This window comes from Balaenoptera borealis (genome assembly GCF_965194805.1).
Source record: "Balaenoptera borealis genome assembly, chromosome: 19".
NCBI classification, from domain to species: Eukaryota; Metazoa; Chordata; class Mammalia; order Artiodactyla; family Balaenopteridae; genus Balaenoptera; species Balaenoptera borealis.
The window spans coordinates 59,070,527-59,097,105 of NC_138878.1; the positions used below are offsets into that span (position 1 = coordinate 59,070,527).

Consider the following 26,579-nt stretch of genomic DNA (forward strand, 5'->3'; position numbering starts at 1 on the left):
GGAAACCGGGAATGTGGGCTTCAGGAGCCCCACTTGCCACAATGGGGACACGTGCTCCCAGCTGCTCCCGCTCCCGGGGGAGGAATTACCAGGAGGCCCCTCGCCCTTCTCAATCCCCTTTCTCTCAAGTGCAAAGAGCTTTGGAATCAGACAGTCTCACGCTCAAATCTAGGCTGCCTCTTCCTGGCTGGATCAGCCCCAACATTCCGTGACGCTGACCTCAGAGCTTCTGGGAGGGGGTCTCAAACTCAGGTGCCTACAGGGTCCTGGCGAGTGACCGAGGTGGCCAGGTGTGGAACTCTGTCCCCTTCAGAGTCACCAGCCTGACTCAGCCACAGCCCATCACCAGGTGGAGGAGATGAAAGTTTAGTGTTGCCAGATCTGATTTTTTTTTTTTTTTTTAATTTTTTGGCCGTGCGTTATGGCATGCAGGATCTTAGTTCCCCCACCAGGGATTGAAGCCACGCCCCCTGCAGTGGAAGCACGGTGTCTTAACCACTGGACCGCCAGGGAAGTCCCTGGGATCTGATTTGTTTTCTCCCTCTAAAAGAAATCTGGAATTTGTGGTGAAATGGCCTAGTGCTTTAAATGTTAGCTAGCAAGTTTAATTTTGGTTTTTTGTTGGTTGGTTGGTTGGTTTTCTATTTTGTTAACAAGTTTAATCTGGGGGAGACGCTGTGCAGGTGTAAGGAGATCCATCTGGGGGCCACCCATTGGCAACCCCTCCACATACAAAGCGCCCAGCCTGTAGCAAAGAGGGAACGGGCTCTCCCTTCCCTCCACCTTCTTCTGCCCAAGTTGAGTCACCTCCCTAGTTCCCATCACTGCCCTGCTGTGTCCTGGGTCCCCCCCTCCCCACTCCCAGATGTATCCTCTTGACCTCGTGTCTCCCTTTCTCTCTCACCCCTTCTTCTCTCTCCTCAGACACCCCCCGGGCCTCGCCCCGAGACGTGGGTCCAGTGGTATGGGGGGCTGGTGGGGGGATACTGCTGGTGCTGCTGCTTCTGGCTGGGGGGTCCTTGGCCTTCATCCTGCTGAGGGTGAGGAGAAGGAGGAAGAGTCCAGGAGGAGGAGGAGACGGCAGCGGAGGAGGGTCCTACGATCCGAAAACTCAGGTGTTTGGGAATGGGGGTCCCGTCTTCTGGACGCCAACTGCCCCTGGTCCCCTGCGGCCAGAGGGCAAAGACGAGGAGGACGAGGAGGAAGAGGAGGACAAAGCAGAGAAAGACCTCATGTTGCCTCGGCCCCCAGCACTCGAGGACGACATGGAGTCCCAGCTGGACGGCTCCCTCATCTCCCGGCGGGCAGTTTATGTGTGACCCCAAGACAGGCAGACAGCCAAGGGTCCCAGACTGGTTGAACTTGTTTGTCCGGACAACACTGGAGTTCAAAGCTACCTCCCACTTCCTTTCCTGGGATGTGGAGGGAGGTGGAATGTCACACACTGGACTTCTGTCTCCAGGGCTGCATGGGGCATGGGGGCCCCCCACCCCGGGGAGCTCGGGAATGGGGACCCACAGCACCCTCCCTCCCAGAGACTCGATTTGGGCTCCAGCCTGCTCTGGCCCCATGACACTCAGGAGTTAATAAACACCTTGGAGGAAAACATTGGGGGTGTCTTGTAATACATCGGACCCCCTCCTTGGGGGGTGGGACAGGGACTGCCTGGTCCCAGGGGTGGGCCCTGGAGACTGGGAGCCTGGTGGAGGCTAGACTTGGTGAGGCTGGGGTTGGGGGCTGGCGGGGGTGGGCTCTGGTCACTTGGGTCCTTGAAGGACACATTGGATGCCCGAGACACCTAAGGCCAGTGGGACTAGGAACTGGGCTTAGAGGCTGGTGCTTGGACTCGGGAGTTCCAGGACAGAGGCTGCCTTCCTGGGTGGAGTGGCCAGACTGGCGGGAGAACTGAGCTCCCCGGGAGAGCGGGGCTGGGATCCTGGACTTATGGGCCCTTGAAGGTGGGGAGGTGCTGTGATCTGATCCTCTGAGGGCAGCTCAGACCCGACCTCCCAGAGCTTGCTGAGGATACTGGGAGGGAGGACTGCCCCTTCATTCTCGGGGCCCTGAGGGGATGGGGCAGGTGGGGTTGCTGAGAAACCAGGAAAGTCCCACCTCTGGAAGACACGGCTGGCCGTGGCCTTTCGTACCTCCTTTGTGTTGCCTTGTCCCCAGGCTGTGCCCAAGGGGATTTTCAGTGATTCAGAGGGAGGGGCTGCAGCTCTGTATCCTTCTCACTCCCCCCAACCATTAGAAAATCTCCCAAACCCGGGCTGGGGACTGCGGTGGAGGCATGGGGAGGGGCTTGGTGAGCCCGTTTCTTCCACCTGCATTGCCTTCCACTCACGGTGCGGGGACACCGCGGTGACTCGGGCAGAGCTCGCCCTGCCCTCCCAGATGTGCAGTCAACCACGGGAATAGCAGCAATTTTAGGGTGAGCGTGTGTAGACCGAGCAGCAGTTCCTCTGATACTCCCCCACGCTCTGAAGCCCTCCAGAGGATGCCAGGCTATGTAACAGGAAGCTGTGGAAATCGGATAGTCCAGGGATCCAGGCAGCATTCCCACCGGCAGCTTTCTCTCTGCATCTGTGTAGTGGGGTGGATGGAAGGGGGAAGCCTGTGGATGGGGCTTTGGCACACATGTTATTTCCCTTAGTTGTTTACTGTCTGTACCACCCTGTCGAGGGCCCCCCCCCCCGCCCCCACCTCCTCCCACAATGGGAGGGTAGTGCCAGGAGGGCAGGGGCGGGAAATTGGCTGATCTGGCAGACAGTAGGTCCCTGAGTGTCCCTGCTGGGCCCCTCCTTACATGTCTAGAAAAACACCAACTGTGTGCCAGACCCCACCCCTTGGAGCGTGCAGTGTGGAAATTGGCAAGTAAACAGGTAATTGGTCCAAAAACGATTCAGGAAGTGGGAAGTGTTACAAAGGAGAGGCCCAGGGGGTCATGGGCTTCTCTCCACCCCTTTTCCTGTTAGGTTACAGGAGCTATGATCCTCTGCCTAGGATGACTTCATTCTATGTAACGAATGAAGGGGTCTGATCCCAAATCCAGAATCACACCCCGCCCCCCAATTTTTTGCCTTTTCGCTCCATTCCTCATCACCTCCCTTCCCTTAGCTGCACACTCTCGCATCATCATTCTGCTCTGGCCACGTGGCCTCCTTGCTGTCTTTAAAAACAACTTGAGGCTTCCTCCCCAGGACCTTTGCGCTGGCTGTTCGCTCTGCCTGGAATGCTCTCATATTCTCATGGTTCACCCCCTACAGCTCCTTCAGGTCTTTGCTCAAATGTCACCTCACAGTAAGGCTCTCTCTGACTGCCCTTGAGGGCCCCTGCTCTGTCACTTATCACCTACCCTACTATACACTATTATCCTCTATCACTTACTATCACCTGGCATATTAGCTATTGTGTATATTTCTCTACTGGTGTCCTCCCTGCCCAACAAAACATTAGTCCAATGTGACTGGGACTTTTGTATGTTTTGTTCACCACTCTATCACACAACAAATGATCGGTAAGGATTAAGTGAATAAAAAGAATGTCCTCTGCCCTTGGGAAAAGAGGTAGGCAGGTGGGCGGTGACTTGGGAGGTGGGGCTGGGAATAAGGCACTGTGGCTTCCTCCTGGAGACTCCCTCACGCTGTCCCTCTTCTTGCAGAGACACCCAACACAGCAGGCGCAGGGGCCACAGGTGGCATCATTGGCGGCATCATCGCTGCCATCATTGCGACTGCTGTGGCCGCCACAGGCATCCTCATCTGCCGACAGCAGCGGAAGGAGCAGAGGCTGCAGGGGGCAGAGGAGGAGGAGGAGTGAGTGATGGGCCCTAAGAAGTGGATGAGGGAGGGGTCCCAGAACTGGGCACACAGAGTTGGGGAGGAGGCTGGGAGAAAGTCATCAGCAATGGCTGAGTGACCCAAAATGACCGTGACTTAAATGGGGTGGAGAGGAGAGTTTATCTCTATCTCCTAGAAATCATGGCTATGACAGTTCTGCTCTGTGACGTCATCAGAGCCCAGGCTCCTGCTATCTTTTTGCTCCACCTTCCCTAGCGTGTGACCTTCATTCACATTCCAAGATGGCTCCCCCCTCTTTTATTGTTGTCTATGGACATGACAACCAGACATGGCCATCCTGGCCTCAATGACCCCATTCCTGTCAGTGGGAAAGGGAAATGGAAATAGAGGGCAGTCGGCAGCCCTGTAAGGGAACCCATCACTTCTTCTCATTTCCCATTTCCCAGTGGCCTAGTCACATGGCTGCCTCAGCTGCAAAGGAAGCTGGGAAACGTAGTCTTTATTCTGGTGGCCACGTACCCAGCCAAAATCTCTATTACTATGAGAAAAGAGGAGCCTAGATATTGGGGGAAACTAGCCCCACTTCTCTTTGTAGAACACTTATGTGCCAGGCTTGACGAGATGTATGTTACATGTGTGATCTCAATGAAGCCTCACATCCATCCATTCATTCATTCGTTCAATAGGTATTCAGGAAGTACCCACTTGGGGCAAGACCCTGAAAGCTAGGAACACAACGATGAGACAAACACTTAAAAGATGTCCAAAAAAATAAAAAAATTTAAAAAATAAATAAAAGACGTCCACACACATAAACATATAATATCATGGAAACCTCAATTTTCAGATGGAGCTAAGGGTACCCATTTTCTCAAAGAGGAAACAGGTTCAGAGAGCTGAAATCACTTGCTGACATTCATCCAGCAAGAAAGCGTTTTGGGGGCAAAATGGTTCTGAAATAATATGACCCAGTGTGTTTGAGGAGGAACACTTGTTAAAAATGCACCTTCCTGGGCTTACACCAAACCTATTGAATCAGAACTTTTACAAGAAGGGCTTGGCATCTGTATTTATAACAAACTCCCTAAGATGCACAAGAAAGTTTGTGAACCACTGTCTTAATCACCTAGTCAATGCAAACCAACAACGTGCTGTTGATCTCTTCTTCTAAGCCCATGAGACCCAGTGGTGTCTGAGATGGCCCTGGCCCTGGCCTCCCAGGGTTCACAGTCTCAAGGAGACAGACCTGTTCCCAGACAGTGACAGTCCAGCATAGCCAGGGATGGGCTAGGGAAGCTGAGGGAGCTGGGAGAGGTTAGAGGGGGCACCTGACTCAGCCTGAAAGATCAGGGAGGGCTTCCTGGAGGCAGGGACATCTGAGCTGGGGATTGAAGGCATAGTAAGCCTCCATCATTATTATATATATAGGATGCTCTGGTCTGAGGGTGTGTAGAATGAGGGAATTTAACATAGTTTGGGGGGCAGGAAAGCATTTCATTCATTTTTTTCATTCCCTCTTCTAACAAATATTTCCTGATATTCCTCATAGTGTGTTCTGGGAACACCATGTTGACAACACAGATCTCATTTTTTTTCCCTCACGTTGCTCACAGTGGGGTACAGTCGTTGAATGAGATCAGAAATAATATTTCAAATACAAACTCAGTAAGTGCCCTGTGAGGGACGTATAGGTAGATATGATCATATAACAGGAGTTCTGGATCCTCCTGGAGAGTCAGGAGGGCTTGCTGGAAGAAGAGAAATTCATGGGATGAGTAGGAGTCAGCTGGGTAAGGGGAGGTGGGTGATGGAAAGAGAGATCAGACAGAGGAAAGAACTGTGCAGTGGCCCTAGGGTAGAGGGCTTCTCAGGGCTTAGCCTTCACCTGACCTACCTCCTACCCCACAGCCTAGAGGGGCCTCCCTCATACAAGCCGCCGACTCCAAAGGCAAAGCTGGATGAGCCGGAGATGGTGAGCACTTCCCCTGGAGCCCAGGCTGCCCCCACATCCCCACACCACTTTTGCCACTGAGGCCGGGGCTGGGAGGGGGGACTGGTGGGGAGAGGCTGTCTGGGAGGGGGGGTGATCCTGACCTGTCCCTCTCTGTCGCATCGCAGCCCTCCCAGCTCTTCACCCTGGGGGCCTCGGAGCACAGCCCACTCAAGACCCCCTACTTTGATGCTAGTGTCTCGTGCGCTGAGCAGGTAGGAGCTCGGGAGAGGACAAGGGTGGGTTTGGGATCTGAGTTTAAGGGCCTCCTTACATAAGAGGTCAAGGACTAAAGGTTACAACTCAAGTTCAGAGCTGTATCTCTGGTCAGACCTTAGAGCTCTGAGATACATTTAGGATTCAGTGGGGGAGGTCATGGTTGTAAAAGTCCAAGGACATGGGGTGAGAGTTTTAAGTCATCCCATCAAAGAAGACTGGTTGAGTATCTCCATTTGCCAGACACTGTACCTGGAGCTGGGACAAGACAGACAGTCACTGTCCTCAGTGGCCTCCTGGAGATCAGAGGTTGGATGTTGAGTTTGAGACAAGTCAATTTTCAAGGGGCTATTTAGAGCTTAAGCTTAGGTCAAGATTGAAGTCAAAGGCTCATGGGGAAAGACTTGGGGTCAGTGATCAAAAGAAAAGGAGAGGCTCAGGATTAACAGGGTAGAGTCCATGCTCTGGGCTTTGAGTTAGGGACCAGCTGTATGATTGTCCCAGTTCAATATCAACCCAGGTGACAAGGGGTGACATAGGGTGAGGTCAGGTCTGGTTGGCATGGGGAGATGGTGATCAGGATTTGAGGGTCAAGGAGCAGAGTGGGATTCTGTGTCATGTTCAAGAGGTGACCTTGGGTTCATTCCCTCCCCATCCCCAGGAAATGCCTCGATACCATGAGCTTCCCACCTTGGAAGAACGGTCAGGGCCCCTGCTCCTGGGGGCCACGAACCTGGGGTCCCCCATGCTGGTGCCTCCAGGGCCGCCTGCTCTGGAGAGGGTTTCCCTGGATCTAGAGGACGATGAGGAGGAGGAAGACTATCTGGACAAGATCAACCCCATCTACGATTCCCTGTCCTACTCCAGCCCCTCTGAGTCCTACCAGGGCAAAGGCTTTGTCATGTCTCGGGCCATGTATGTGTAAGCCGCCATGGTCCTGGCCTCTCACCTCTCATTTTTTGATCCCTCAACTTTCTGCCAGGGATCTAGGGCCCCCTGATCTCTCGCTTGGCCACTGTCAGTTAACACACATGCATCTCATCTGTGACTTCTATCTTGGTGGCTCCACTGTGACGTCTAATCCATGATCTCTGACTCAGAGAAATGGGCCATGACAATGGAAAACTGATAATCTTATCTTAGGAGGGGCTGGAGAAGGTAGGTTTCTGCACAACCTCTTACCCAAGGGGTCCTCAGACTGTGACCTTAGATTATACCTCTCATGTCCCACCATCTCCAGACTCCCCCCAAATCCCAAAGAAGACCCCAGACCTCTGAGTGGACCTCAGGCCGTCACTCCTAACAGCTCTGCTTGGGTGGGTATTGGGGGCATCCTGTTGCTCAGACCTGAGCCCTCCAGGTGGCAGAGCCCCACTCGCCCAGTCCCCACCCTGTCCCCCAGTGGTGGGAGGGAGGGGATTCCCCAGCCTAAAGCAGAACTTGCCCATCTCCTCCCTCCTGCAGGCAGGAGTCTCAGGGTACAGACACTTCCCTGAGCTCCCACTACCCCAATTCCTGTGTACAGAGAATTATGCCCCAACTCAGGGCTACATGGGGTGAGCTTCATGCAGAGTGGGCCTTGCTGACCCCAGCCTTCGGAGAATTTGCTGTTGCTTTGAAGACTACTGAGTCCTTTTACTCCTGCCCAGTGGGGTTGGACCCACCCACCTGGGTGGGGGGTGGAGAGTGGATCACCTGGGTCAGGGGTAGGGGATGTGATATTGTTTTGTAATACAGTATTTCCTACAAAATGAGTTTGTACTTTGACCAGGTCTCAACTCGTGTTTACTGTGGGCTGTGAAGGGGATGGGGGTGGAACAAAATGAGTAATGAATAGGGGGTCCAGGGCTTGAGGGAATCAGTAGACTAGAAGTCAAGATGGGTTACAGACATTAAGAAAAGGGCCAAAGATGTGAAAAAGATAATTGAGGGGATAATGAGCAAAAATGCATAGCCAAAAACATAGTGATGGGTGATGGAAGGAGTGGGGAGGAGTCCACGGCATTGTGATTAACGAAAAGGAATCTGCAACAGCAGTCTAATGGGTAATGGACCGAAATAAACAGAACAAAGTAGAAATAGCAGTAATTAAGTATGAGGGGCTCGGGCGTAATGAATAAATGGCAATAAGAATAGGCCAAAGGCAAAATTATGAATAATGCTGTAATAGGAGCTCAGGGCGTGATGGGTAATAGGTCTGAAAGAATGAGCCAGGGGCAGAGGGATGAATAATGGAGAAATAGGGGCCGCAGGCATGATGGGCAATGGACCCAAAACCTTATGGTCAATTAAGAATTAGCTAAAAGGGCTTCCCTGGTGGCGCAGTGGTTGAGAATCTGCCTGCCAATGCAGGGGACACGGGTTCGAGCCCTGGTCTGGGAAGATCCCACATGCCGCGGAGCAACTAAGCCCGTGAGCCACAATTACTGAGCCTGCGCGTCTGGAGCCTGTGCTCCGCAACAAGAGAGGCCGCGACAGTGAGAGGCCCGCGCACCGCGATGAAGAGTGGCCCCCACTTGCCGCAACTGGAGAAAGCCCTCGCACAGAAACGAAGACCCAACACAGCCATAAATAAATAAATAAATAAATAAATAAAATTTAAAAAAAAAAAGAAATTGAAAATTGTATTAAAAAAAAAAGAATTAGCTAAAAGAATTGGGGAAATGAACGGGCATAAATGGGCTAAAGGTAGTACAGGCAACCAAGGTGAAATGAATGGAGCAGAAGGCATGCTGGGTAATGGGACAGGAATGAATGGGCCAAAGATGGACGACACAGTGACTGGGGCAAGGGTTGGGGGGAGAGAGAGCCAAAAGGCATGATGGGTAACGAAAGGGGTGGGTCTACGGCAACCGTCCAGTTAAATGGGTAAGGGGCATTGTGGGTAACAAGAAGCAGGACAGCGTTCACATAACGGGTTAGAATTCTCCCGTGGCACTGTGGGAAGGGCTAGCACTTCCGGCTTTCGGTGTGCGACTCCGGACTAGGAGGCCGCTCCTTTGCCGCGGTGCCTGGTGGGACGCGAGGCCTGACCTTGCTGCCTAGCAGCCTCTGCCGCGCAACCCACCTTTATCCGTGTCCCTTGACCCTGGCACATTAGCCAATGAACACACAACGTTGATTACGTCACCAGGGTCCGACCCCCTGTACATGCTGGAGCCAATCAGGATGCTTCAAGGGCAAAGGCCGACCAATTATCATGGCAACTTCGCCGCGGGGCGGAGTCGAAAGAGGGGCGCCTTCTGGAATGGGGCGGAGGCGATACGCCAATGGGCGTTGCGAAGTGCGAAGCACAGACCAATGGCGGGCGAGCACCGGAACCCGCGGCATCTAGAGCCAATCGGTGTGGGCTCCCCAAGCCAATGGGAAGGGCGGGGAGGTATGCTTTGACCTGTCTGCGAGTGGGAACCAACAGAAAAGGACGTTCCAAAGAGGTGGGTGGGACTTTCATCCATGACTCCAATAGTAAGGCCAGACCCTGAAGCTGGTGGGCGGACCCCAGGGCCCGGTAAACCAATGGGCTAGGTGGGGCGGGGCGATGGTGGTGGCGGCGGCGGCGGCAGCGGGTTCGGTTGCGCGTGGCGCACGGGGTGGGAGCGGAGCACACCGGGAGGAGGCGCTGCCGCGCGTGAAAACGGGGCTCCGAGCAGAGGGGTGTTCGCTGGCGACTGGGCCTGGAGCCTGCGGGCCTTGACCTCTGCCCTCTGACCTTTCCCTTTGCAGGCGACCATGGGGAACGTGTTGGCCGCTAGCTCTCCGCCCGCAGGGCCGCCGCCGCCTCCTGCGCCTCCCCTCGTGGGACTGCCACCGCCTCCGCCTTCTCCTCCGGGCTTCACGCTGCCGCCGATCGGGGGCGGCCTGGGTGCTGGAGCTGGCGCCGGTCGAGGTTCCGAACGGACCCCGGGGACTGCGGCCGCCAGCGCTGGAGGGACCGGGGATGATAGGGCCTGCGGCTGCCTGCCCAACCCGGGCACGTTCGAGGAGTGCCACCGGAAGTGCAAGGGTGAGGGGCTAGGGGCCCGGCGGGCTTGTGATGGCCCGGATATCGGGGGAAGGAGGAGCACACTGAGGACCTTGGGAATTGGCACGGACCGTTGGAATCATTTAACAGAGCGTTAGGAGTTGACGTTGGGATCGAATGGTGGCACATTGAACTTGGGGCTTAGAACGATGGGATCAAACGGTGGAACCTCAGGATAGAATGCCAGAGCAGTAGAGAAAGCCTTAGGGACCTCAGGAGCCCCAGGAATCAGCCAAGCCAGCCTCTTGTGATTGGGAGGGAAACTGAGGCCCAAGGTCACAGTGTCAGCAAAGGGCCAGTGGAGGTGGAACCCAAAGCTTCTGGATCCTGGCTTGGAGTAATTGTGATAGCAAAAGTGGTGTCAGCAGCTTATTGAGGACCGTCCTGGCATTCAGTATGTGTTAACTCATTAAATCCTTGCAATATTTCTACGTGGTGAGCATCTTCAACTTACAGATGATAAGTTTGACATAGATAAGGTGACTTGCCTAAGGTCACACAGGTAGTAGGTGGTGGCCCTGGAATTTGGATGCAGGCAAAGGCCTTGGTCCTGGGCCCATCCACTAGGCTATTTACTGGTTGGGATCCCTGGAGAAGGGAGAGCCGGGACGTTAAGGAAGGAAGGGATGAGAAATGGATGTGTGTGTGTGTGTGTGTGCGTGCGTGTGCGTGCGTGCGTGTTGGAGTGTGACAGCACTTCTCTCTCATTTAGAGCTGTTTCCTATTCAGATGGAAGGTGTCAAGCTCACAGTCAACAAAGGGTTGAGTAATCATTTCCAGGTGAGCCTTCCTGGTCCCATTATCCTCCAGAGGTCATCCCAGCCATCCCCCTGCATCTGCACGTACAACCCTTTTACTCCTCCCTAAAGGTCTGGGCTCCTTGGTACTTGGAAAGACTCAGAGACACAGTGCCGGGCTGATCACACAATGGCGGCCAGTGGTAGGGTTTAGGGACCCAGAATCCAGAGATACACCATCCCCCCTCAGCCAGCATCCAGGCAGGAATGAAGTACCAGGTGTGTAGCCCCAGCCCCAGCCCCAGCACATCCCTTCTCTGAGTCTCTAATCCAGTCAGGCCACACCTCCCAGTCTTTATCCCCTGCCCAGCCTAGAGATGCCCTGATGGGGAAGCCAGATGGGCAAGTATCTCCCATCCCAGGTAGGATAGGAGCTGCCCTGGGAGTGGGCTCGGCTGGGTTCCTTAGGGGGTGGCCCACAGACTCGTCACCACAGCCCTCCCTCTTCTCCCAGGTGAACCACACAGTAGCCCTCAGCACAATCGGGGAGTCCAACTACCACTTCGGGGTCACGTACGTGGGGACAAAGCAGCTGAGTCCAACAGAGGTGAGATTCCTTTTGCCATTCGTTTACTGTATCTTCTAACAATGTAACCAGTCAGGCAAAGAAGGCCTTGTCAGTAGGAGGCCAGGACTGCTGAGAGTGTTGGGAGGTGGAGACTGTGTCTCCAAGGTGCATCGGAACCTGGGTCATTCCTTCATCCTGACGCCCACGTCTCTGCCCAGCCCTGTGCTGGTTGAGTCTGGGTACACCAAGGTCACCAGACAGTGATGACCCAGAGTGGGCAGGGCTGAGCTGTAGATCTTGCAGGGCTTTGAAGGCCAAGCTAGGCATTTGAACTTTCGCTAGGGGGCGCAGGAGAGCCACAGAAAGATTTAAGTGAGGGAAAGACGTGGTCAGATGAATGCTCTGGAGATAGATAGCATTTCTCAGGCTGTCTGCCAAGGCTAGGTTAGGGGAGTGAAGGCAAAACTGGAGACCCGAAAGGAGGCTTGGGCAGGACACAGAGTTGCGGGACTAAATTAGGGCTTTGATTATGTTAATGATTTCCATGCAATAAATTCATTTATTCAACAAACCTTCATTGTAACCCCCATTCTGTGCCCAGCCCTGTGCTGGGTGGTGCTGGGGACATAGCAGTGACTGAAACAGCCATGGCGCTCACAGCCTGCTGGAGAAAGGGAACAGCCTGTCCCCAGAGAGTAACAGTCCAGGGAGAGTAGGACCGAAATGGGGGAACCCAAAGGTTGTGTGAGCCCAGAGGGGAGCCTAACTCAGCCAAGGTGGTCTTGGAGGGCTTCCTGGAGGAGAGAACCTCATTCTGAGGCTTTCTAATCCTAGGCTTCTCACCGAGGCCCATCACACATATACTTCTATGATGCTAGACCTCTAACCTCTAACCCTGCCCTCTGCCCCACAGGCCTTTCCCGTGCTGGTGGGTGACATGGACAATAGTGGCAGCCTCAATGCTCAGGTCATTCACCAGCTGGGCCCTGGCCTCAGGTCCAAGATGGCCATCCAGGTGAGTGGGGGTCGAGTCGGCTGCTCCCCCAGCCACTGAGCACCAGGCTGCCCTTGGCATTGAATCCAAGAACCCAACGCACAGTGAGGCCAAACAGACCAAAGCATCAGAGTTTGGAGCAGAGAAAGGTTTATTGTAAGGACCAAGCAAGGGATACAGGTGGCTTGTGCTCTGAAGACCCAAACTCCCCCATAGTTTTCACGGAAGAGTTTCTAAAGACAAATTTGGGGGGAGGGCTGCAGGACGTGTGACTTTGTTCCAGTTGGTAGATGGTGAGGTGACAGGGTGGAGTGCCAGGAATCTTTTGCTCAGCCTGAAGTTACCATCCTCCACCTGGGTGGGGGGCCTTTTATATCCTTGAGAAAGAGCTAGGATTCCTCCTTATCATGGCACTATTGTTTGACTATTATTTGACTGCTTTTCCTTTGTTTCTGCTTTCCCTCACTTCCCTGATTAGAAAAGCTTTGGATTTGCCCTAGGGGAAGGTCTAGGAGGCTGAAGCCTTTTCCCTACAAACAAGAAAGGGGGGTTGGGTATGGGGACTAAAAGGCTTTTTGTACCTGGGAGGGCCCCGTGGGGTCCTCCTCGGTTTCACCCTCACGCTTGCCCCTCCCCCCACAGACCCAGCAGTCAAAGTTCGTGAACTGGCAGGTGGACGGGGAGTACCGGGGTTCCGACTTCACCGCGGCCGTCACCCTGGGGAACCCAGACGTCCTGGTGGGTTCAGGTAAGAGGCACGGGGCTTGGAGGGGGGTCAGACCCCAGCCCCAGCTTTGCCAGCAAATCCATTTCTTTCGCTGGCCCTCTTCCACCATCCAAGAAACGGTCACGGGCAGGTGTGACTTCAGAACACAGAGCATCAAGCCCGTAGCATTGTGGGGGAGAAAGCAGGTTCAAGCCCCAGCTCTGCCACTGGCTTAACTGCGATTGTGGGAGCTTCCATCACCCTCGTGGGCTTCAGTTTCCTCATCTGTAAAATTGGGTTGCCTCACAGGGTTGCGGAGTGGGTCATGTGTGGAGAGCTTCGAATGGGGTCAGGCATGTGATGGGTCCCGAGGAAATGAGCTGTTTTTCTTACTACTCATGGGGCTCTGGGGTTGCTCGGGGGCACAGAGCAGATCCCAAGGCAGGCAGAGTCCGTGTGCAGCTGAGGGGAGGCAAGTAAGTCTGAGATGGAGGTGGAGGAGGAACATTCCTGTTTAGGTTGGCTGGGGGCAGGGACCAGCTGACTAATGTCTGTACTTCTGATCTCTTCAGTTTGCTTCCCCCTTTTTTATTTTTGTTTCTGAGTGTCTGCTTTTGATTTCTCTATATTCGTTTAGTGAGTTTTATCTATCACGTACTCTATGTCTTCGCGTCCAGAGGATACGGTGGTGAACAAAGGAAAATTAGGTCTGTCCTCTGGGAGCTTCCATTCTAGTGACCTAAGTAAAGCAGATGGGTGATGGAGCTGTGTGGGAAAATTACGGCCTCGGGAGGGGTGGGCGGCATCTTGAGAGAAGGCCTCGTTACATAGGTGATAACTGAAAATGAAGACTGAAGGATGTGAGGGAAGGTGCCAAGCAAATATATGGGAAAAGAGCTTTTCAGCCGGAAGGAACAGCAAGTGCAAAGGCCCTGAGGTAGGACCCTTCACTGGAACATCAAGGAGGATTGGGGCTATAATGAATGAGGAAGGAGGGCAAATGGTAGAAGAAGTCAGAGGATAACAGGGCCAAATCACTTAAGGCTTTGTAGAACTTTGGCCTTCACTCAGATTGAGTCTGGGGCCACTGGAGAGGGATAGGATCTGACTTAGCTTCTAACAGGACCACTTGTGCTGACATGTGGAGAACAGACTACGAGGGGTTCCAGCCTGGTGGCAGCAGAGGGGGTGAGAAGTAGTCGGGGATCTGGATGTACTTTGAAGGTGGAGCGATGGGATTTGCTGCTGGGCTGGGTGTGGGAGATAAGAGGGAGGTCAGAGATGAGAGGTCAGCCTTTTTTGTCTTGAACAACTAAAAGGGTGGAGGTGGTGATTCCGGATTCTTGTGTCTGCTGTTGGCTCTGTCAGGAAGAGCAGGCTCTTGGGCCGTGAGCACTGAGCAAAGGCATGTGAAGGTGGGAAGCCAGGATACCTGTATGCCCAGCACCTGGAACCGTGCTGGGAACAGAGTAGGCGCTCAGAAAATACTGAGCAAAGGAGTGAGCGGTGGTCACAGCAGGTCTCGTTTTTCACCTCCTGCCTTTTGTCAGGTCCTAAGCATACTGTGTGTACCCGGTCCTTCATTCAGTCCCTCGAGGCACTAGGGATGGAGCAGTGAGCAAAGGGTTCGTGGAATCCTCTCAACAGCCTTGTGGGGTAGTGCTGCCGTCATCCCTGTCTGATTGAGGCCCAGAGAGGGCAAGTACCTTCCCAAGGAGACACAGCGAGGCTGCCTCCAGAGTCCATGCTCCTCGCTAGGGCACAGGGCCCCCTGCCCCCTCAAACACTCACCGGCATCGGCCTTTTGTGTTCCTCAACACTGGCCTCTAGGTCCCTCCTCCCTGGAGCCCAAGGCCACCAGTGACACTCTCGTCTCTTAGTTCCTACAGGTGTCCCTTCCTCCCTTCAGGGACTGATCAAAACTTCTGGTCCCAGGTCAGTGCTGAGCACATGAGTAACCGACCACTGACAGCTGGGCGCTCCACCCCCTCTGAGCCTCAGTTTCCTCATCCGTCTCATGGGCACAATTGCAGGGAGCTCACCTTGCTGAAGGAGTCAGTGGGAGAAGCTGTCAGCCCCAAGTCTGGGGCCAGACACGCCTAGTTAGGGTTCGCTCTGGGTTGGGTCTCCATGCCGCCCCACATGGGCAGGGGGATCAGGGTTCTCACAGATGAGGAAAGCAAGGCCTAGGGCGGAATCAGTCCCCCAGGATCACAGCTAGGAAGCAGAGGAGCTGGAGTTTGAATCACGGCCTAGGCCTCACTGAGGAGCCACTGGTCTTACGTGGTCCCCTCCTGTGGCCTCGTCTCGGGGGACACACACACACACACACACACACACACACACACACACACACACCCCTTCCCTGCCCTCACAGGGCTCTTAGGCCAGTAGGGGAGACGTGTTTGCCTCTAAACAAATAATCACACAGTGACTGCATTACTGTTGGGGGAAATCCTACACTGGGAAGGTCCAGGTTGCAGTGAGAGCTTGTAACAGAGGTCCCATCTCTCCTGGAGTGACAGGGGCAGTGTCTAGACCAAGGCAGGTGAAGAGGAGGGCACCGCTCCCAGAAAAGGGCTCTGCATGGAAAAAGCCCCAAGGAGCGCGGTGTGGGGAGGAAGCCGTTCTTTTGGGCCGGGGCCAAGAACCACCTTCCCTTCGGTGCTTGCCTCCCCCCCCCACAAGCAGCTGCCCTGGGTGCCTGCCCTTCCTGCCTGAGGTGACTTTCCCCAGGGATCCAGATGTGGCCCCAGCCCTGCAGGTTTCGGGAAACCATGCTCCTTTCCCAGGTCTGCGTTCTGCCCCTTGCCCAAGGCCTCTTCTTTGCTCACAGACCTCTGATTCACTTTCTTTCCTTCTCGTGGGGTTTTGAACTCAACAGGTTCTTCATGGCCACTCCAGACATTGCAGAATGGCCCCTGGTTGAGAGCCACTGGCTTTCACAAAGCCCCTGCCTTGGGGAGCTCCCGGGGGAGCTGGGTGTGGACACAAGTGGGAGGAAAAAACAGAGCAGCTTAAGGAGAGAGATGCAGGAAGGGCTGGGATGTTCAAGAAATAGGCCTGTGTGGAAATAAGCGCTGGGCAGTGAGTTGTGAAGCTCTCGAAGGAAGCCTGTTTCGAAGCTGGGGACGAGCCACATGGGGCCTTGCACCTGTGCCCTGAGGAGCCGGGGTCTCCTTGGCACTGGGGAGCCATAGCGGGTTCTGGAGCGGGGAAGGGGGGGGAGCAGGGTCAGGTGTGTGCTTTAACAAGATCCCTCTGTCTGCTGCATGCGAAGTTGCTTGGAGAGGGTGAGACTGGGGCAAGAGACCAGGGAGAAGGGCGGGGCCTGGGGAGCAGAGGGCGAGGCAGGCTCGGGAGATGGGGCGTGGGAGAGAAGTTCCGGGGCCTCGAGGCCCTCAGTTCCAATCACAGCCAGAGACTCTTGAGTTGAAGTCCCTGTGTGACCTCTGGATGGTCACTTTTCCCTCTGTGGGCCTGAGGTTCCCCTTCTAATGAAGGAGTGGCTGCTCCTGGCCAGAGGTGTGCTGGTAATGGCTTAACAGCCGGCTCGAGGGGTAGGGGCCAGGAGGTGGATCTGTGTCATCTACTCATGGGGAGAAGCCAGCTCCAGCCCACCCTGACCACAGCCTCCCCCAAGGCACCTCCAGAGCCCTGGCCAGCAGCCCTCGGCCTCGCTCAGCCCCCCTGGTGGCAACCCTCACCCAGGTGTGCCTGAAGATATGAGCAGCCCGGTCCTGTCGTCCCGTCCTGCCCTGCTCCCTCAAACCGGTCCCCAGTCTGTGCCTCTGCTCTTTGTCTGGGAAGCGTCTTCACGTCTCCGGTTCACACCTCGTGCTCCTGTCACCGAGGCTTCGTCCCACTCCCACCCCCGGCTCCGGGCTTTCCCTGTCCCTACCTCCCCTTCTGCTCTGGTCTCCCTCGTTCTGGCGGGGGTCCATCTCTAAGCTCATGTCGCCTGTCCTCACCTGCTCTGTCTTGTCAGGTTGGGAATTTTCAGTTCCTCCACTCCTCTCCATTTCTTCTCTTTTCTTTCTTTCTTTTTTTTTTTTAGTATTTATTTATTTATTTGGCTGCTTTGGGTCTTAGTGGCGGTGCACGGGATCTTTCGTTGCGGCACGCAGGCTTCTCTCTAGTTGCGGCTTATGGCGCGCGGGCTCCAGAGTGCACGGGCTTAGTTGCCCCGCAGCATGTGGGATGTTAGTTCCCTGACCAAGGATCGAACTGGCGTCCTCTGCATTGGAAGGCGGATTCTTAAGCACTGGACCACCAGGGAAGGCCCCATCTGTCTGTTTCTGATTGTTTCCCTGTCTCTACAGAGGTGTCTCTTGTTTTCTTTTTCTCTGTCACCACTCCCTCTGCATCCCCCACTCACTCTGTCTTCCTCCCTGGCTTTTCCTCTCCACAGAGATCACATCTGTGGCGTCTCCTCTCCTGGGCTTTCAAAGACAGACACGAATGAGTCCTTGGGCTCAAGGAATTCAGCCCAGTGGTGGAGTCATGGGTTAGCAAACACTCAGGCGGCCTCAGTCAGAGCCATCCCTCCTGCCGAGGGGCAGAGGTAGCAGGGCCCGTCCTCCTGATTGCCGGGCGCTGGCTGTGTGCCAGGCACGCCCCGTGCACCGCACCTGCGTCCAGCCCTCTACTCCTCCTCACAGCCTCACGGGGTGTCCCGTTCACAGCAAAGCGAGGCCAGTGGCCCACGGTTACTCTACCAGCAAGTGGTAAGGCTGGGATTTGAACTCAGGCTGTCTGGCCCCCCGAGGTGTGCTCTTACCAGCCCTATCCTCCTATTGCTCATGGCGGCATAGTGTCTCAGAGCCTGGGCTCAGGGCCTGGGGACGCCTGGATTCTGCCCCTGATGCATCTTGTGACCACGCGGAAGTGACTTACCCCCTCAGCCTCTGTGGCTTCCTCTGTAAACGGAGACAAATCAGTGCAGAGTAGATGAGGTCCCAGGGGGCCTGGGAGGCTGACCTCAGAGCCCTGCGAACTGCTTGAGCGAGGAGCCCAAGTTGGGGCTTCCCCGCTGGCACAGTGGTTAAGAATCCGCCTGCCAATGCAGGGGACACGGGTTCGATCCCTGGTCCGGGAAGATCCCACATGCTGCGGAGCAACTAAGCCCGTGCGCCACAACTACTGAGCCTGGGCTCTAGAGCACGTGAGCCACAACTACTGAGCCTGGGCTCTAGAGCCCGTGCATGGAAACCCATGCACTGCAACGAAGAGTAGCCCCCGCTTGCTGCAACTAGAGAAAGCCCGCGTGCAGCAACAAAGACCCAATGCAGCCAAAAATAAATAAATTAGTTCATTAATTAATTAATTTTAAAAAAGAGCCCGAGTGGGAGGCCCGAGGGAGCGGGAGTCCAGCTGGGCGGAAACTAACCACCGAGCCCAGAAGTAATACCTTCCCATCTCACCTGCAGGAATCCTCGTGGCCCACTACCTCCAGAGCGTCACGCCGTGTCTGGCCCTGGGCGGAGAGCTGGTCTACCACCGGCGGCCTGGGGAGGAGGGCACTGTTATGTCACTAGCTGGGAAATACACATGTGAGCCTGGGGACCCTGCACTCCTGGGTCTGAGGGAGGAGGAGCCTGGGGCCCTGGACTCCTGGCTCTGAGGGAAATGGGGGAAAACCTGGGTTCCCAGATGCCGAGCCCCCTTGGTAACCTGCCCCGCCCCACCCTGCTCTCTTACAGTGAACAACTGGTTGGCGACAGTCACGTTGGGTCAGGCGGGCATGCATGCAACATACTACCACAAAGCCAGTGACCAGGTGAGCTGGTCCAGGGACTGGCCGTGCAGGCACACGTGCTGGGTGTGGGGTGCCCGGGGCTGGCATGCCTGAGAGTTGAGCCTGGGAGGCTGACCCGCGTGTGTCGCCCTGGCCCCTCCAGCTGCAGGTGGGTGTGGAGTTCGAGGCCAGCACAAGGATGCAGGACACAAGTGTCTCCTTCGGGTACCAGCTGGATCTGCCCAAGGCCAACCTCCTCTTCAAAGGTACAGGCCTCCATTTCCCTGCGTGGGAAACAGGCAAGAGGTGACTCTGAGTGGGTATACCGGCCAGGGGAGATGGTAGAGGGCAGCGTGCCGGGCCCCCAGATTGCCCAGGAACGCTAGTTGAGAGGGTGGATGGGCGCCTGGGCCCTGAGCTTTGCACCTGCCACCCCCCGCCCCACCCCGCCAGTGGCCCTCTCCCAGTCTGCGCACACGACCCTTGCTTTTCTTTTCTTCATGAGTGGAAGGCAACTTGGAGCACAGCTGGCCAACCCCACAGTCTCATGTTAGGGAGGCTGCCCAGTCACAGCCAGATCCGGAACCTTCCCCGAGGCCGACCGACTCTAGTCTTAAGTTTCTTCTTGGGCCTCAGTGGCTCTCAGGTTTGGGGTGTGTGGAGACCGCCCTGGAAAGGCCGCTTCAGTGGGCCTGGGTCAGGGGGGCTTCCGAAGGCAGCCAGGAGGGCCAGGGACTGGGCTTGGGGGGTTTTATTGTTTTTTTTTTTTTTTTTTGCTTCTGAAGCCTGCCTTCCCCGCCCACCTCTCGAGCCCTTGCTCTGCAGGCAGCGGGGTCAGAGGCTGGGTTTGGGCTGCAGCGCTTCAGCTTCTCTGCTCCTGTTCAGTGAGTTCTCAGGCTCCACCATGTGGGCACCGCACCAGGTACTTGCACACCTGTCAGGTCCTGGGGCACAGGCCCTGGAGGAGATTTCAGTCTTTCTTTCTTTCTTTTTTTTTTTTTTTAAATATACATACTTTGTGGGGTTTTTTTGTTTTTTTTTTAAGGTGTAGGCTTATTTATTTATTTATTTTTGGTTGTGTTGAGTCTTCGTTTCTGTGCGAGGGCTTTCTCTAGTTGCGGCAAGTGGGGGCCACTCTTCATCGCGGTGCGCGGGCCTCTCACTATCGTGGCCTCTTTTGTTGCGGAGCACAGGCTCCAGACGTGCAGACTCAGTAGTTGTGGCTCACGGGCCTAGTTGCTCCGCGGTATGTGGGATCTTCCCAAACCAGGGCTTGAACCCATGTCCCCTGCATTGGCAGGCGGATTCTCAACCACTGCGCCACCAGGGAAACCCTTTCTTACTTTTTTTAAAAAAACTTTTATTGGAGTATAGTTGATTTGCAATGTTGTGTTTCTGCTGTACAGCAAAGTCAATCAGCCATATGTATACATATCTCCACTTTTTTTTCTTTAGATTTTTTTCCCATATAGGCCATTACAGAGTATTGAGTAGAGTTAGAGATTTCAGTCTTTCATTCAGCAGATGCTCAGCACCTGCTCTGTGCCCGGCCTTGTGCCGAGGACGCTGGGGACACAGCAGTGACCAGGCCCCTTCTCCCGCCTCCACCCCCCACCCTCCGGGGCTCACAGTGGGAGGGACAGACGCATCCCCAGAGAGCGGCGACCTGGTGTGGACAGGACTGGGATGAGGGGGTCCATGGAGTGGCGGAGGGCTTCCCGGAGGGGAGGGGTCACCGAGCTCAGAGCTGAAGTACTTGGAGGGCGTGAAGAGGTTTCGGGTGGCGGGAACAGCACGGTCAGTGGTCTGGCCGGTGGCATCTGAGGTGGGCCGGAGGGCAGCTCACGGGGATGGGGCGAGAAGCCAGCACGAGGCTTTCAGCACGGTTGTTCACCCAAAGGTTCCGTGGATAGCAACTGGATCGTGGGCGCCACGCTGGAGAAGAAGCTCCCACCCCTGCCCCTGACGCTGGCCCTCGGGGCCTTCCTGAATCACCGAAAGAACAAGTTCCAGTGCGGCTTTGGCCTCACCATTGGCTGAGCCCCTTCTGGCCCCTGCCTTCCACGCCCTTTCTCCTTCAGATCCCACCTCCCCCTCCCCCTGCCACGGAGGGGAGACCTGAGCCCCCCTCCCCCTCCCTTCCCTCTTCCTCGGGGGTCAGGGGGGCAGCGGAAAGGAGGGGACCCATCACCCCAGCAGCTGGCGGGGGGGATCCTGGAACCACAGGCGCGTCAGGATTCGGAGTACCAGGGGCGGCGTGCCCGGTGGGCCTGGGGTCCAGGAAGGGATTCTGGAATCTAGGGGCGCACGGGATTCTGAGCACCAGGGGCAGAGGCGGCCAGACAACCTCAGGGAGGTGTTGGGGTGTCCCGGTGCCCCAGAGGGCCCTGGGCCCAGCCCCGAGGGGGCAGCAAGAAGAGGAGCTTCCCCGTCCCCAGTCACTCCACCCCTGCCCGCTTTCCCATCCACCCTTCGGTATAAATCATGTTTATAAGTTATGGAAGAACTGGGACATTTTACAAAAAAAAAAAAAAAAACCTACAAAAAATATACATGGAAAAAAAAGAAATGGGAGGCGTCCGTTTTCCTGCACGTGTCTGTGGTCCATTTGGCCTGTTCCATTTGGTCTGACCTCCCACAGTGACTCGCAGGGGGCAAGGGAATCAAGCCGAGTCCCTGGCCAGAGCCCAGACCAGAGAGGGGAGGGGCCTGGCCAGGGATCACACAGCCTCCCTGTGACCTTCCCTACAGGGACATCACAGGCCTTCCCTCCCCAGGAGGGCGTGGCCTTGTGGTCACTCAGCTTGGCCTGGCCAGCATGGCTGCAGAGGACTTTGTCCCTATGAACTGAAGCAACGGGTGAGGCTGTCTCTGGGTGCAGGGGTGGGGGCAGCGAGCTGGGACTCGGGGTCTTTCCAGGTTCCAAAAGGGGCAGGGGACGAAGGTGTGAGGACTTTCTGATAGGAAGGTCAGAGCTTCCAAGAAGCTTCAGGAAGCATTCAAGCACCTGGATGGAGAGTTCAGAATCGGTCACTCCAGCTCCAGGCCCTTGGTTGGGGGCGGTGAGGCGGCTGGAGTCTGATTCAGGGCCAGTGATAGCGGGGTGTGGGCTATCGGTGACACAGGGGTGTCACCTGTGTCTCAGGCATCTGAAGCAGGGGAGGTGGTGTCCTGCCCACCTAGGGCTCAGGCAGACCGACACCCCTGACCCCTCGCCAGACAGAGGAGCTGAAACCCCGTCTCACACACAGTGGGGAGGGAGGCCGCTGACCTGACCAGTGATGACCCGTCATGGCTCAGAGACCACCCCACCCGCTCCCTGCCAGTGCCTGCTGAGGCCAAAGCAAACAGGCCCGGGCCTGGCTGGCACTGGGCCTCCCTGGAACCAGGCATCCAGCCTCCCCTGACCCCATGGCGTCCAATGTTCCCACCCCCTCAAAGGACCAGGAGTGAATCCAGCTCCTCCGGTTCGTCCATCCACCTCAATTCTGAATCTCGTCTCAATTCTGCTTCCCATCTGTGTAACAGCTGGGCTTCATGTAACAGAGGTGCTAAGGAGGGAGGAGACAGTAAGCGCCCACTGTAGCCCATCACAGAAGTTAACTCCAACTCAGGGCCTGCTGTTTGCCAGGAACTGCTCTCAGTACTTCCTACATATAGTAGCCTGTTGCTTCGCCGAACGATGGTGTTAGGTGCAACTGTTTTCCTGGTTTTGTGGACCAAGAAACTGGATGTTCAGAGAGGCTAGGTCATTTGCTCAAGGTCACACAGATGGCAACCGGCAGAGCCTGGATTCAGACCCGGACAGTTTGGTTCCGGAGTCCACAGTCCTAACCAGGCAACACGAATGCTTCAAGCCCTGCGGAAGGTACAACATGCAGGCGATTCCTGGAATCCACGATGCTTGTGTTGGGGAGAAATACTGGATTTTCAAGTCACAAATGGGGAAGGGGACGCAGAGAGGCATTCACCTGTGCCCAAGGTCATAGCCCAAGAGGGAGCTAGGGTTAAAACCCAGGTTTCACTCTCAAACCCTGGGCTTTTAGCAGATGCCTTACACCGTCCCCAGAACTCTCATCCCATTTCTGTCTGGGCCTCCAGCTCCGTTCTCCCCCAACCCAGAAATCCCAGACCTCAGCCCCGCTCCTTCCTCTGACCCAGGATTTTGGGCCCCCAGCCCTTTCCTCAAATTCTATTCACCCATCCGCTGGAAAAGAGAGGGACAGGGAATGGGCTTTCTGGGCAGCTGCCTGCTCCTTCCCCTTCCATGCCCAGCACCCCGCCCCCAACTCACCCACCCACCAGAATGGAGGCAGGCGCCTGAGTTACTGGGTGAGATGTCATCTCCTTTCACGGAGGCTGGGAGTGGGAGCTGCTAGCCTCCAAGCCCCACCTCCCTCCGCCTCCCTGCTGTGTGGGAAGGGGGAGGACAGCCCACCTCGTGACCTGACAGGGGCTGGCCCAGCTTGCCCCAGATCTGGAGGAGTGGGCGGAGCAGGGAGAGCCCTATAACTGGACGAACCTGGGATCCCTGACTCCTACTCAGCCCCGGAGGAAGCGAAGGACCCCGTTCCCCAGGAGCGGGTGAGAAGCAGAGTTGGGGACACAAAGTCCAGCTCAGGGCTTCTGTGGGGGACGGGCTGGGGGTGCAGGGCGGGGAGGAGGAGGTGGCGGTCCTACGCCTGGGCCAGGACAGAAGCAGGAGCAGGGGATGAGGCCAGAGGCAGGGGACTGGACCTAGAGGAAGGGTGGGCAGCAGGGACATCCCGTCTGGGCTGGAAGGTGGGGTCAGGGGAGCAGCTGGACCTGTAGGAAAACCAGACGAGCCATAGCAAGAGCCTGCCAATTGTCACTGTCGTTTATTGAGCACCTACTGGGTGCCCCCATCATCCTAAGATCTCCGTTAATGGGAGGCGGAGGGGTGGCGGCGACCAGGGGTGGTGGCAGGGTAGCTAGAGCGTCGGTTGAAGGACTTTTAAATGAGGGTTAAATTAGCGAATATGTGGAAGATACCGTTTAGATGTGAAGTTGGAGCTTAGAATGTGAAGGTACAATGAGGACTGCGAGGTTGGAACTTAGAAAGTCCAGTTGGGGCTCACAGGGAACTCCGGGGTGGAGGGGAGGGTGGGGTGAGTGGAATCTGAACCCTGGGGAGAGAGGGATAGAATTTTTGGCGGAGACCGACCTGAGGATGGGGAGATAGGAGAAGACAATGAGGGAATTAAATAGACAATGAAGGGGCCGGGCCGCTTGGTAACTATTTGTGATTGGATTAGGCTGATGCAGATATGGGGTGCAAGGCTTTGAAGGCCGAGACCTGATGGGGCGGGGCTCTGAGTGGGAGAAATCCCCACTGCTGTTGAGTGACCATGTCTCCCTCCCCCAGGTTGGCCAATCGCAAGCCAGAAAATGAAGGTTCTGTGGGTCGCCTTGGTGATCACGCTCCTGGCAGGTATGGGGGCGGGGTTTGCTTAGGTTCCTTGCCCCTCCCCCTCCCATCCTCAGCTGTACCCCTTGCCCTCTTCCCGTCCCTGGGTCCCCTCTTTTGCTGGTCTATCTCCCCAGGTCTGAGGTCTCTCTGACATTCATTCGTTCTGAGCAGCTGTTTTATTCGCTCTGAGCCTCAGTTTCCCCATCCTTAAAAATGAGAGTTGTAACAGTTTCTAATCCATTGCTGTCAGGCAGGTAGTGAGCAGTAGTTAAGCGTCAGCTGTGATTAGTTTTATTCTCCATCACCCCAGCATGGCGGTGCATGGAACACACAATCAGTGCTTGCCAAGTGATTAAAACAAGCTGGGCGTCCCTCCACCCCCTCCCTGCCCCCCAGTGCTCTGATGAAGCCAGCCTTTGTGGAGCACCTACTCTGTACCAGGTACTGTGTGCCTGGAGGGGACAGAGGAGGACGCTGACTGCTGTGAACTTGCTCCGCGCAGGAAGCCAGGCAGAAGTGGAGCCAGAGCCGGAGCCCGAGGTGCAGCTGGGGCGCGAGTGGCCCGGGTGGCAGGGCAGCCAGCCCTGGGAGCAGGCGTTGGGCCGCTTCTGGGATTACCTGCGCTGGGTGCAGACATTGTCTGACCAGGTGCAGGAGGAACTGCTCAGCACCCAGGTCATTCAGGAACTGACGTGAGTGCCCCGGCCCCGGCCCCTGGCCCTCCTGGTGGGCAGTGCGCTCTGGACCCTCAGCCTCCAGTGGTCTGGGTTTCCTTCTGTCCCCATCACCAACTCTTGGGGGTCTGGATCTCTCTTCACTTCTTGCTTTCTTTCCCTTTCTAGCTCCTGGCTTTACCTCTCTGTGATTCTGTTTTTCGACCCTTCCTGTCTCTGGCATGTTCCTCTCCATCTCTCGCTCCATCACTCTAGCTCAGGATCCCTATTTCTCTCTCTTCACGCCCATGCTCCCTCCTTCTCGCCCCGCAGCGTGCTGATGGATGAGACCATGAAGGAGGTGAAGGCCTATAGGGAGGAGCTGGAGGAGCAGCTGGGCCCCATCGCCCAGGAGACGCAGGCCCGTGTGTCCAAGGAGCTGCAGGCGGCGCAGGCCCGGCTGGCCTCTGACATGGAGGACGTGCGCAGCCGCCTGGCGCAGTACCGCAGCGAGGTGCAGGCCGTGATGGGCCAGACCACTGACGAGCTGCGTGGCCGCCTGGCCTCCCACCTGCGCAAGCTGCGCAAACGGCTGCTCCGCGACGCCGAGGACCTGCAGAAGCGCCTGGCCGTGTACCGCGCAGGGGCGCTCGAGGGCTCAGAGCGCAGCGTGAGCGCCATCCGCGAGCGCCTCGGGCCCCTGATGGAGCAGGGCCGAGCGCGGGCCGCCACCGTGGGAACCCTGGCCAGCCAGACGCTGAGGGAGCGCGCCGAGGCCTGGCACCAGAAACTGCGCGGGCGGGTGGAGGAGATGGGCACCCAGGCCCGGGACCACCTGGAGGAGATGCGCGAGCAGCTGGAGGAGGTGCGCGCCAAGGTGGAGGAGCAGGGCAGCCAGATACGCCTGCAGGCGGAGGCCTTCCAGGCCCGCCTCAAGAGCTGGTTCGAGCCCCTGGTGGAAGACATGCAGCGCCAGTGGGCTGGGCTGGTGGAGAAGGTGCAGTTGGCTATGGCCACCAGCTCCACCTCTGCGCCCAGCGAGAATCACTGAGTGCCCGCGCATCCCCCTGGGAGGCCCCACTCCTGCGCCGGCCCCACGTCCCCCCAGCCTACAGGAGGCCCTGTCCCTGCCCCAGCTGTCCTCCTGGTGGGCCCTAGCTTAATAAAGGTTCATCAAGCTTCACGGCAGCTGCCGGGCGTCCGTGTGTGATTTCTCACAGCTCAAGCCTCAGTTTCTCGTTCCTTCCCCACGCCGGCCACGCAGCGCTCCGTCCTGCCCCCTCTGCCTGTGTGTGTCTGTTTCTTTGTCTCTTCAAAGTCTGTCTTTGCTTCCTTCTGCCCCTTTCTGAGTCTCCCTTTTTCTTCCATCTCTGCTCACAACTGCTCACTCCCTTCCCTGCCTCTCTTACCCTTCTGTCTCTGAGACGTGGTTCTGGAACCAATCCACCGGTGGGTTAAACTCTACCGTTGCCCCTGACTACTGTGGGCAAAAAAGCAACGTCTCTGAGGGATTTCCCTGGCGGTCCGGTGGTTAAGGGGATGCGGGTTCGATCCCTGGTCGGGGAACAAAGATCCCACATGCCCGCGGGGCAACTGAGCCCCGCACTCCACAGTGGGGTCTCCCACGTGCGGCAACGAAGACCCGCCAAAAATAAAATAAATTAATTAATATTTTAAAAATAAAAAAGCAACCTCTCTGAGCCTCCAGTGGCCCAGCTTCACAATA

At 56.3% G+C, this 26,579-nt stretch overlaps 3 protein-coding genes across 5 annotated transcripts in view; all 3 read left to right on the forward strand.

The window, feature by feature from the left end:
* NECTIN2 (nectin cell adhesion molecule 2) overlaps positions 1–7,577 on the forward strand; it is a 28,554-nt gene extending 20,977 nt beyond the window's left edge. The window contains exons 6-9 of one of the 3 annotated variants that reach the window (XM_082367059.1): positions 3,662–3,815; positions 5,709–5,772; positions 5,919–6,005; positions 6,668–7,577. In XM_082367059.1, the coding sequence (XP_082223185.1) occupies positions 3,662–3,815; positions 5,709–5,772; positions 5,919–6,005; positions 6,668–6,931 (569 nt within the window). In that variant the 3' untranslated portion in view covers positions 6,932–7,577. Of the gene's footprint in view, positions 1–924; positions 1,609–3,661; positions 3,816–5,708; positions 5,773–5,918; positions 6,006–6,667 lie in introns of those variants that run through there. The other 2 variants (XM_082367061.1, XM_082367060.1) reach the window with 2 other exon arrangements.
* Positions 7,578–9,523: 1,946 nt separating this feature from the next.
* Positions 9,524–24,222, forward strand: TOMM40 (translocase of outer mitochondrial membrane 40). The gene is made up of 11 exons (XM_082367069.1): positions 9,524–9,634; positions 9,730–10,009; positions 10,740–10,807; positions 11,279–11,371; positions 12,246–12,347; positions 12,969–13,074; positions 18,462–18,584; positions 18,735–18,811; positions 18,933–19,035; positions 20,670–23,353; positions 24,156–24,222. Exons 1-10 carry the CDS (start codon positions 9,545–9,547, stop codon positions 20,807–20,809), a joined length of 1,182 nt encoding a protein of 393 aa, XP_082223195.1. The 5' UTR covers positions 9,524–9,544; the 3' UTR covers positions 20,810–23,353; positions 24,156–24,222.
* On the forward strand, positions 23,284–26,041 carry APOE (apolipoprotein E). Its single transcript, XM_082367070.1, has 4 exons — positions 23,284–23,353; positions 24,156–24,221; positions 24,703–24,892; positions 25,187–26,041. Exons 2-4 carry the CDS (start codon positions 24,179–24,181, stop codon positions 25,902–25,904), a joined length of 951 nt encoding a protein of 316 aa, XP_082223196.1. The 5' UTR covers positions 23,284–23,353; positions 24,156–24,178; the 3' UTR covers positions 25,905–26,041.
* The last annotated feature ends 538 nt before the right edge of the window (positions 26,042–26,579 follow it).